This window comes from Symphodus melops (assembly GCF_947650265.1).
Source record: "Symphodus melops genome assembly, chromosome: 1".
NCBI lineage: Eukaryota > Metazoa > Chordata > Actinopteri > Labriformes > Labridae > Symphodus > Symphodus melops.
Genome location: NC_136691.1, coordinates 16,619,301 through 16,631,541, shown reverse-complemented (window position 1 = coordinate 16,631,541; position 12,241 = coordinate 16,619,301). Strand labels below are relative to the sequence as shown.

Below are 12,241 nucleotides of genomic sequence, written 5' to 3'. Positions count from 1 at the left end.
GTGTATGTATATGGATGGAGGAACCTCCAGGTGCAATAGATCCAAATCAATCTGAGGAGCAGTAAAAAAAAAAAAGAAAAAAAGAAAAAAAGGGGGGGGGAAGGGGGGGGCAGATTGAGGGAAGAAAAAGTCTGTTATTGATGCTCAATTGAACGCAGACATAAGCAGAGACACTGTAAACCCACACACTGAAATGTGCCATATATATTTTTTTGTCTTGGAACATTAAAATATATTAAATATAGTATTTGTTTCTCTTGGCTATCATAGACCATGTATGATGAATTTTACTGACAGCAATGTAACATATATTGGAAACCTTCAGACGTTGCTGTACTGCCTCATTTCTGGGGGGGCGGTCTGTGTCAAATCTGTCAGTCGGTCAGTTTGCACCATGTCCTACACTGTGTCAACGGCCAATCAGATAAACAGGAAATTAAAAAGAAAAAACAGCGCTGAGCAGGAGCAGCGTGCAGCCGCAGAACTGGGCATTCACCGAACACCGGCGCTCAACTTCCGAGGGTTTGGATCTCACTTTCCTTTCTCTTTTTCCCGATCTCTTCCTGATCACAGTCCAGCTCGGAGGGGCTCCAGAACACTGAGTCTGAACTCTTCAACCTGGAGCCGTACATATAAGAGCTGATCCCAAACCAGCCAGTATTAAAACGGACCTCGGATGTGAAAAATCTGAGGCCCTAACTTGAAGCATCTGATGATTTGCGCGTTGAGTGAGTCAACAAATGAAGTTTAGAAGAGTGTCACCGCTGATGCAGCGCACTCAGAGATGGGCCTTTGCTGAAAGCCTTAGCCTGTAATTAGACTGAGCCTATTAGACTACTGGTCAGAGATGACTCACAAAAAAGTGGGGTGTAAAGGGGGGGAGGAGGTTGGAAGGAGTTCACTTTTAGAGATTCCAGAGAGAGGAGAGATGTCCTCAGATAAAATCAATCCCAGCCATCATTGGGGAAAAAAAAGAGAGTTCAATGAAAGGAAACATGAAAGCTTTTTGGAAAAACATGATTTCAGAAGATAAATGCCTATTGTCTGATTGTGTGACCCATGACACAGAGTTTCCCACAATTTTTCTGAGAACTTGCTGGTTATTACAGGACAGAGCCTTTTCATGTCTCGTCTGCTCTGCCCCTCACTGAGACTCGGATGTTGCCAGCTCTATAGCGCCTGAATCGAGTCCTCATCGGGAGACTCCTTGACTGCTGGCTCCCACGGGGAACATCAGTTATGTTATGAAATGCTGTCCTTCAAACACAATCTATTCTGTGGTATTGCATTATAGCTAAGCGGAGAATTTAAACGTCACGCACATATAAAACCTCTTTGGCAATGGGGTTGTTGGGATGTGGTCTCGGGCTGACGTTTAAATTGTCCTCTTGGAATATACTGTCACCCAGGAAGCGAGAGATTTACGACAAATAAATTTGCGAGAAGTGATCGCCTTAAATGTTTTAACTGGAGTTAATGGCGTCATAGATCACTCTGAGATGTTCTTGAGTCCTCCAGAGACTGAAGAGTGTCCCCAGTAGTTGCAGAATTCATTTCAGATAATTAAAGAAGCTCCAAACAATCCACTCTCCCCTAACTGAACCAGTGTCATCGACCACACTAATGCACTTTAAGAGACTTTCCTGCAAAAAAAAATGGGACAAATATGACTTTAGAGACCTCCCAGAGCCATCTTTTAGGCTTTAAAAAAAAGCAGCTCTGCCAGTACAGGAAAAACTTGAAGTCAAGACACACGTTTACGGGGTTGAAGCCGTAAACATTAAAGCTGTGTTTACATTGCCACAGATTCTTTTTCATCAGTAATTGCCTCACACTGTGAGCCTGATGATTGTGTAATATTTATGATGGGCCCTCGGGGTCTGCTTCCCTCTCGGTCTCAGTCTTATGTCTATAAAATCTTTTACCCTTGGCTCAACTGCAGCGCAGACAAGGTCCCATTAGAACCTGATTGTATATGTGTTTTTAAAGTGTGCCTCTATGGTGCCTTTAAAGTGCAGTTCGTGTGTGTGTGTGTGTGTGTGTGTGTACGCATGTGACGTGGGTGTGTATGCACAGTGAGTGTGTGTGTGTGTATAGCCGTAAAGGGGCTGGCGCTGAGACTTGGGTTAACCGGACTATAATTTGGAGGCCCAGTGAAGACTCCCAGCAGCCTCTCACTGTTTGTTTACCAGAGAGACCAACTCAACTGTTTCTGCTGCATCTGCAGGGTCCTTGCAGGAAAAGGGCGTGTGTATGGCTGTCTGGCTGTGAGCTCATGTGTGTATGTGTGAGTAGGTGTAATTGTGTGTGTAATTCAGTATTTATGTGAAAGTGACATTTTGTAGAATAGGCAAACATAGAGTTGTGAATGGGTGTTGTAAAAACTGCAGTTTCTTAAATGAACATAATTCGAAATGATATTCTTCCTATAAGGAAGCACTGCTTCCAATTAAACGACCAAACTTGAGCATTCCTTCATTCCCACCATACACCTTTAAGCTCCAGTAAACCAAGGCTACCATTCACATACACAGCCCTCTCTCTCCTGGGATGGTACCTTTGTCATAAATAAGTCAACAAAAAGAGCCCAGCTTCACAAAAAAAACAGCCGCACATTAAAAAGTGTTTGTCAGCAGAAAACGACTGCTATTTTTGTTTGCGCCAAGAGTAATTCTCCTGAGACTAAAGTGCTCGCTTTCTGTCCCAATTGGGCTTTCTTTTTTATTTTCACCATTCCTCCTCCTGAGCAGGAATGAAAAGAAAACAATACAATTCAAAAGAGCGGAGCCTCACAGCCTGTCATTTAGCTGTAACTTTGAATCGTCTTTGCTCTGCGTGAGCTGTTTTCTTTCACACACACACACACACCCCCACACACACACACACACCCACACACATGCACACAGACACAAACACACAGACAGAAATATTGCAGCATCCTTGAATTCCGTCAGGAGAGGGGAAGAAAGACAGAGGAGGAGAGGAACTTTCAAAATATCACTCTAAATAAAATATTCTCGCTCCTCTGGGATCCTCCTTTGCTCATTCAGCACGAGGAGAAGTGAAGTGGAAAAGGCCCGTTATTGGTCTGCGTCCAAAAAGGAGGAAGAGGGAAACAAGAGAGAGAGACCTATTTCCTTTGGGGAAAGGCAAAAAATAGCATGAAGAGCGCAACAGTTGACGGAAAACTTTAAACTGCGACAACAAAATGAACTACAGACGACTGTAAAGGGGCAGCTGTCTGAGTGAGTGACACGATTCAACTCCAGACTGAAAGCCTGCTCGAGCTAGGATCAGACAGTATGTATGTGTGCAGACTTTGATCGCACAGAGCTGCGTGTCGGAGCAGTATGATTGGATTGACAATGTGTAAACTGGAACAGCTCAGGGATCAACATAAAACACTGCAGCTACAAGTTCTCCAAAGACATCAGGCTCAGTCACAGGAAAGGGCTTTGAAAACAACCTGAAATGTAACGTAGGGGATTTTGCAGTTTTGTAACAGTGCTGTACAAGCAGAAATGGTTTGAAACTTCTCTTCTTTGTTTTGTTTTTACAGGGATTCATGCAGACGTCTGTAGCAAAGTTGGAGGACAGAAAACCTATCTGGTAACTTTTACATTAACCCTCTACTGAGCATTTACAAAAGTATATGAACACTTTATGAACGTTGAAAATGTATGTATTGTTTTAAACAGATGTTAAGACCCTGCTCAATGTTTCTCTGCATCTACAGATTGGATAATAGAAAGCAATATAATTCTCTCAGGTAAATCTTTCAGTGAAAATGAGGTACGTTAATTTACCATGAAAGTACTTTTATTATCTTCAAAAATCAGGTATCAATTTGTTACTAATTTCATTCACTTTAGTTCAGCAAAGTGCTTTTGTCCTTTGTTTCCAAAGTGAAAAATTAAACCCTGGAGCGCATAAGTGTCCTAAAAACCGGTCCTGCAAAAATAATTTATTACACATTTATTGTGATTGTTAATGTTTGTTTTTCCTTCTTTCTAAGAAGGGCGGTTAAAGTGAAACATCGATGTAACACTGGACTGTTTGAAGTTCTCTTCATCCCAATTATTCGCATGCTTGTTTCAGCTTTCAGACTGTTTTACTTTTTTGTCACCCCCCCCCCCCCCCCCCCCCCCACCCCCCACCCCTCTCTAGGCCACTTTACAAATTAGATCTTACATTTCGAGCTTCCCTCTCCTCCCCAGAGACTTGTCAATATCAACTACACACGCTTTTCAAAGTTCAAAGACTAGCATCCCACTGCACACACCTACACACACTCCCCTGGCCCCTTTCGTGTCTCTGGGGCATATTTCATTTCAGTGTCCATGCACATGCTTTTGTGTGTGTGTGTATGTGTGTGTGTGTGTGTGTGTGTATGTGTGTGTTAGTGACACAGGTGGTGCTGGTGCTGATGACTCTGTTCTGATTATTGCGGTGACCAAAGCATCGCCGCCCCGTCACATTTGTCATCGCCCTCTTCCTGAAAGCGTGGGTGGGAGGGGAAGGATGGAGGAAGGAAAGGGACGAAGAGGAGGGTGGATGATGGTAAACGGCCCCCCCCCCCTGTGCCATATGGGAGGTGGTTTCAAAGAGTCTGTCCTACTGGATGCCTCTCGAGCGCAAACCGATCCCTCCTTCTGTATCATATCTCTGACTCTGTCTTCCTCACTCTTTTACTCACTTATAGAGTCTCTCTTCTGCTCTCTAATTTTCTCACATTTCACCCCTCACTCTCCCATAAAAGAACAAACAGAGACACCCCTCTCATCTACACACTTACACAGCCTTCAGAGCTGTCAGACCACCATACAAGGCTTGTGTGGGCGTTTGTTGAGTGGGTGGGCACTTTGATTTTCAGGTGTATTTGATCTGTTGTGTTCACACCTCGGCTCTGGCAGCGGGCCCGATGTGTGGGCAGGTAATTTGAGCAAATTAGGAGATGTGGCCTGTGCGCTATTATTGACACCCCATACCCTCCACTGCACGTCCATCTATTGTTCCATCCGCTGCACACACCTTTCTTTTCTTCCGCCCTGAGTCCCCCGGTCCCATCTGCGCCTCCTGCTCATAACACCCACACGCAGCCCCTCCGAAGGCACAATGTAAGACATAAATGCGCACACACACACATGGGATTGGGTCAGCAGGAAGGGGGGAGGGATTGGTTCCAGGTGCCAGTGTGAGTGAGAGCATTAATCAAGCAGACAGACCTTCCTGTCACAGACACCTTTGGTCCGGACACACTCACAAACACAATACTGTACATCAAACCCTCTTTACTCTGCTATACTCGTACAGTAATTACAAACCTGACTTGGATTACTCTGTGTTATTGTACATACAAAACTCCCATTTGAAAACACCACTTTTTTTTTTCTTCCTTCCAACGTTTTGCTAACCTGTGAGTCGAGCGAGTGCTGGTACCGATGTCTGCAAACACGTAGTAACAAGGAGCACTTATCCTCTCTGAGCAGCTGCCAAGCTATTGATCACAGTAAAAGCGCAACCCTTTGATACTTCTTGACTCGTGTTGCTTCACCTTCTCCTGGCCCATCCTGCCCTTCACTGTTTACACTCAGGGTATTTACTGTATGTGTGACCTCATAAAAATAATCAGAATTGCCTTAAAAAATATAGCTAACACCTCCAACCCCGCGCTGCTCTCTTCGTGACCTGCTGCTAAGTAGGTTTATGTATTCGGGAGTTTGGCCTGAGTCAGAGGGGATACCGCATTCCTGATTAAACTAACAAGGGGAAAAACCTGCCTTTTTTTCCCCACAGTAGGGGCAGAACAGGTAAGGCCTTGTGTAGGTGCTGTGGCCGCGCTCTCACTCATGTCGTTACAGGCTGAACCCAAACATCCAGGAACCTCGACACTCCACATTTCCCCTCTTAAAGAAACACGGAGAACGGAACAGAGGCTGTTTCGCAGGAAAGCAAGCGCAAACGCAAAACAATGCGGTTTGTCTTATCAGCTCTGCTGGGAGTCATCGTCATACTTAAAAATAACCCTAATAAAACATGTCAGCTTGATGGAGGAGAGAGGAGAAGGGACAGGGGAAAAAAAGAGTGAAAAAGAAATCAGGGCTACAATACTGGTGTTCTGTTTCATTAGGGTGAACCGGTTCCAAGATAGACCAATTTTCAAAGTGTTAGGTAGTTACTTCCTCTCTGAGGGCTTATATCGGATAACCATAATACGCCCAGCATGATGCAACTGAAATGGATGAAGGGCTGTCGGATCTTGTGAAGTGTGGGAATAGCAAGTCGCTGCATTAAAAGCATCAACGGCTAACACAATGGCATTAAGCTACCTGGCAATTACAGTGCGTCCAAGAAACAAAGCTCTGCGCACTGTGGCATGAGTCTGCATCCAAAGAATACGCACAAATTAGGCAGGTATGTGTAGAGTAAACATGGCAGAGAACTTCGACACTTGCATTGATTTATGTAAGAACACAGAGATTTAAGTGCACAGTGTGTTAAGTGTAAACACACAAGACGATTGTTGTTGAGTCTATTATCAACACTGCGAAAAGGCAGAAACCTGCAGTAAGCACAGTCAATTGGCAGGTTGTCTTATCATAATAGTGTAATTAGCCCCCAAGCTACTGAATAAGAGGATAAAAGACTGGCTCATACACACACACGGTGCCTTGTGAGTATTGACACTGAACTCTCCGTTTGTTGTTACAGTCTCCTTATTACAGGAGGGAGCATAATATTGCACTGCAGTCCTATTCTCCCCTTGTTTGAATAACTGCTCACTGCTTCAGCTGGAAGGAGGAGAGGTAGATATGTCACATGAGGCGTCGTGGACGAGATAATAAAGTCACGTTAATGAGAAAAGAAGGCCTTCATTAATCACTTCGGTGGGCTTCACATTGTTGCTGCAAATTAAGAGAAAAACACACGGACAACTTTCCTCTCGTCTTTCACACGAGGGACGGCGGGAGACGCATATTTCAGGCCGTCTGAATCTCAGGTTATAGTGTTCCCATGACACTCTTCTTCAGAACCTTATTAACTGACTCTTTAAAGCCATAATCAACCCACCATTCACTGTAAGTGCATATGAGTGAAAAGACAGACCAATTCATCTATCTTTGATTAAACACTGATCACATTAACACAGAGGCTCCGTGATTACCCCCAGGAATTATGGAGACTAATGTGAACCTCAAGCACTAATAAGTCCTAATAGCCGGCGCAGCGCGCCAACACACACAGCGCCGTTTTACTCCATCAGTTTGACCCTGCTTGGATTAAATAACATGTTTGCCTCCGAGGTACAATTAAGCAGCTCTAAATAGAGATCCTTTGAGCCAGGAGTTAAGAGAAGAGTCCTATCTGCACAGTAGCAGCCAGTGAAGCGCTCTCTCCCCCCCCACCCCCACCCCACGCCCGGCTCTTTCAAATTACCTATTGATGAGTGGGCTTCACCGTTCGTGGGGGGAGGAGGAGGAGGAGGGAGGGAGGATGTCTGGTTCACTTTTAAGATGTCTCCAAGAAGCGGGCCTGTGGTTAGATCTAAGGCAATACTTATGCAACAGAAGCTGCCTTTCTCAAATACATATACGGTTTCCCCTGCAAATTATCTGAGATTTTCTTTTGGGGAAAGTTTTTCCGCACGGAGTCTTCAGATATTTACCCACATTGCCCTGTTTTTTTCTTTTGAACATGTTGATTTGGATAGGTCTCTGTAAGCGTTTTTCTTCCTCTCTCCACTGCGACTGAACGATAATTGCTCCCATGACTTAATTGTCTATATGTAATTAAGTTTGTAATAGAGAAAAGAGGCTTTTAAATGTTCCCCAGAGAGGCACAGTGGTTGAGTGGGTGCCACACATGTTGAAGATTACTCTGCCCTCCCCATCTCATCTGCCAGTCTGAGGAGGAGTTATAAAAAAAAAATGTATCTGAGGCAATTAAATGAAAACTGCTTGATGTAAATGCCAAGACAAATTTTAATGAGACCCCTTATTTTCAATTTAGAGCATGTGCCCACTCCCACAAAATCGACTCAATTTATCACTGGGGATGAAACGCTCAGCCTAAATTAAAAATGTCCTTAAATACACGCTGACGGATGGGATGGAGTAATGTGGCTTTCGAACTAACAAAACAATATTTTGTAACGTGCGTTCTCTGGGAAAACTGGCTGACGCTGGACTAAACGCTCCAGGAGAAACATAGGAGTGGGAGAAGCTGAAGAAAAAATATAAACTCAACATAAAGACAAGGCCAGGAGTTTTTATTCTTCGGATGGATGGAAGTTGTCGGGAATAGAGAAATCATCTTTAGATTCATCAGAAATCTGTGTTACGAAAATAATTGAAAAGTGTAACTTCAGCGTGTCTTGAACTCAACATCGCTTAAAACCAGACCTTCTTTTAGCTAGACAAAACAAAAATGTTTACGACTGATTCGAGTTTTTGCCAGTTCTGATACATTACAGTAGACTACATGTATTTGTTTAGAATTATAAATTCAACAGAAAGCGCTGGTGGTCTTACAAAATCACATTGCGCCGTCAGGGGGACTTTTTGTGGTTGTACTGACAGTTTTACAGCCCAGATAATCATGAACAGGAGCACCTTCAAGGAGCAGCAGCACAATATCACAAAAAAGACTTTTTTTTTTTTTTTTAACAAGAATCTATCGGTGATGATCTTTACTATGAGTCACTCCACCTGAACATCTGTACACATCTGCTCCTCTCTCCCTCACTCTGTCTTCCACAGCATGCTTTCAATTTCCTGCAGCGCTGCTCCTCTCCTCTCCTTCTCCCGTGCTGCGACCCCAGAGACGCACCGAGAGGTCAGGGGTTAACATGGTAATAGGTGGTGGTGATTGGTTGAGGACGCTCACTCTCTCCCGGCTTTCAGAGCGCATTAGGAGCCGGTCTGCTTCTGTGCGGAGCCTGAGTCCAGAACAGCTGTGTCTGACCACGGAGCGACTTCTTCAGAACATCTTTTAAACATTTGATTTGGACGGAGAAGTGCAGGCTATGGACCGAAACGGAGAGGAGGAGAAAGAGGAGGAGGAGGAAGGCGGCTATTGAGCTGAACCTGTCTATTTCCTATGTCACACAAGAATAGAACCGTTTATTTAAAATGATCAAATTCATCTGGAAAAACTAAAAGACGTTTTGAATTGTTGATTTAATTGGATTTCGTAAAAAAAAAAAAAAAAAAAAATCACAATACAATACAGCGAACCCAAAACAGAAGCCGCAAACTGGAGCGTGAAAGTTGGCCTTCATAGCTAATTGAAAACCATAAAGTTATCTCTGCTACTGTTCAAAGGTCTTACTTCCTACAGATAAATCCAAGCAGCAACAGACTATAAAGTGAAGACACATTTGATATAAGGCATATAAATAATTTTAATACATGTGTTTTATTCTGTGGTGTTTCACTGGTCAAGAATTTGTGGAGAGAAAATCCCATCAGGAGTTTATCTTTTAATTTGTTTTATGCTAAACGGTAACTCTGCATACGTTGAATGTCTAATTGTTTTCATTCTTATTCCAGTACGTAGATTACAAGTTTTTATAATGAAAGACAACATGGAGTGACTTCTTGTTCAGAGTGGATTTATGTCAGTCTATTAAAGGCTCCCTGGAGGCAGTAGAAATACACACTGATTAATTAATGACAGAAACTCAACTGAACAATTTCAGGAAGCGTTAACAGATCTTCCTTGGCAGACTAATCAATACTTCTTCCCTACGCACAATGCAGACACCCAACACACTGACAATCGGGTAATCCCCACATCTTGTTTCAATGCTTGACTGTAAACTCTCATGTGCAGCGACTGTTTACGTTTGTGAAAAATATAACCCATGCTTTTGTTTTCGGTTCTGCAATGGCATCACTTTGTAAATCTGAGGGTATGTTGCACAAACATGTCATCTCCCTCCTGCAGAAATATTTATAAACATCACGTAGAGTAAATACTGGATTTGCTAAACGCAGAGAGAGGTTTTTTAGGTTTTTTTTTTTTTTTTGGGGTGTTTGCGCACCACAAAAAGCCTTGATGATTGCTGGGTCTTTCCTTCACCACAAAAAGCTTGGATACGGATAGCCGGGTCTTCGATGACCTCAGCTGATCCCCTCCGCTCATCTAGACCCAAATCCTTCAATCCCATCCAAGAAACTTACCCCCTTTACCCAAACCCCTCTTAATACCTCCATCCAAAACCTCAACACCTGACCCCGAGTCCTCCCCGTGACCCGATCGCCCAATCACAACTCAGACACAACAGCACCAACCAAGCAGTACTCACCCCAGAAGAAGTTCTGTTGACACGGTGTCACTGTGCTGAAAAGGCTGTTAGATGCCATAGCTGCCTCTGGTCGCAGCAAGCCCAACTTTTGTTCCTCTGTGGTTTCTGTGACCCTTGACACGTCCTAAACCAAGAGCGAGCAGCGTGTCATGAAAAAAAAAGAAGGAAAAAGCCATCCACAAGACATGCTTTTTACGTATCAACTATTCAGATGACCACAAGTAACAACCAGGTCTGGTTTTATGGAGAAAAAAATTGCAGAGGCAAATATCGCCTTTGCGGATAGATCAGATGGTGTCGGACTTGCTTGCTTGGCGAGTGTGGTTGGAACGTACTTACTCGCTTAGCGCCGTCCCTGTGACTGGTGCTGGCCCGCGACGATTAACCATTTACACTCCGGGTCGCCCTCAAACACCAACCCCGAGCCGCACGTCTGTGGTTCTGTGGTTGTTTGGGAGGCGAGCAGAGCCCTCACACAACCCAAAAGGCACCAGCTTTAAAACTCGTCTCTTTCCTGCCCTCCATGTGCCGTCACTGGAGAAGCCCGGGTCACATGACCTCTGACGTCATCACGGCACAGCAGTCGAGTGGGACAGCCTACCGTTGTGGCTTTCTTCCCTCTCCTCTTCCTTCTCTCTCCTTGGACTTTTTTTTCTCTCCTCCTTGGCTCCCCTCCTTCCTTCTCTCTCTCTCTCTCTCTCTCTCTCTTACGCGTGGATCAGCAGCGCTTCCAGGCTCTCTAGGGCATCAGGCTCTGACACTCCCATGAGTCAGGAAGGCTTCAGTGGGGGCAGCTTGTTCAACCGCCCATGCCTCCTCAGCATATGGGGAACAGGGCTCTCCCTTCACTCTTTCAACCCCTTCTTCTCTTTCTCTTTTTCTCTGACTTCTCACTCTGCTCCTTCCCCAAACTCCTCTCACAGGCTGCTGTGCTGCTCCTGTCTGTCTCTGAGCAGAGTTTGGTAAGATTTGAGGGTGTGAGTGAGGAGCGAAAGGCTGGCTGGCTGGCTGGCTGGGTCGCGGTGTGAGATTGGGTGTGTATGTGTGTGTGTGTGTGCATGTGCAGCAGAGAGAACGAGGGAGACAGAACGGCTGGGTGTGTGTGTGTAGAGAGAAAGCGGAGGTGGTGTGAAGCTGCTTATTTACAGAGGAGTGTGCTGCCTCAGTGTCACTTCAGCACGTTGGAGGTTTTTGTCTTTCAGAGCATTTTTATCCCGTTCAAGACAGTAGCCATTTTATTATTTTAGTTATAAGCAGAACTGATGCCAAATTAAACTGTTTCCAATAATACATTGGTACCTCCTCTGTGTGTGTGTGTGTGTGTGTGTGTGTGTGTGTGTGTGTGCGATATATATATATATATATATATATATATATATATATATATATATATATATATATATATAATGATAAAGCAACAGCAGTGCTAGTGTAGAGCTTTATTTTAGACATACAGATATATATATATATCTGTATGTCTAAAATAAAGCTCTACACTAGCACTGCTGTTGCTTTATCATTATCATTTATCCTGCTATAAATTACCTGAAATCATTGTTTTTAAGGGGCCAATAATCAACAGTCACTTATCACATGGAAAACTCCAGGGCACTCTAATTATACGAATTAAGTGCATTTATCCTCACAGCATGATCATGTATGCATAATAAACTGTGACATACTTCTGAACACTGTTTAAAAAGGACCCATATATGGCAACCCTTTTCAAAAAAAATCTGTTTATCTTTCTTTGATATTTGTCTATGTTTGTGTTGTTTTGGTTCGACTTCTTGACTGTTTTATGACCCAATGTCATACGTGAGTTTTGTCTTGTTTTGTGCATGTAAGCATCGTCTATGCCAGTGTATGTGCGTGTGAGTGTGGGCAGAGGTCATGCGTGCAAATGAGGGGACACTGCGTGTGTGGGTGGTG

The 12,241-nt window shown here is 43.9% G+C and overlaps 1 protein-coding gene across 1 annotated transcript in view; it reads right to left on the bottom strand.

Annotated features, from left to right (window-relative positions):
- runx2b (RUNX family transcription factor 2b) overlaps positions 1 to 10,400 on the bottom strand; it is a 38,650-nt gene extending 28,250 nt beyond the window's left edge. The window contains exon 1 of the mRNA XM_079371877.1: positions 10,310 to 10,400. Within this exon, the coding sequence (XP_079228003.1) occupies positions 10,310 to 10,367 (58 nt within the window). The 5' untranslated portion in view covers positions 10,368 to 10,400. The remainder of the gene's footprint in view (positions 1 to 10,309) is intronic.
- Between the last annotated feature and the right edge of the window lie 1,841 nt (positions 10,401 to 12,241).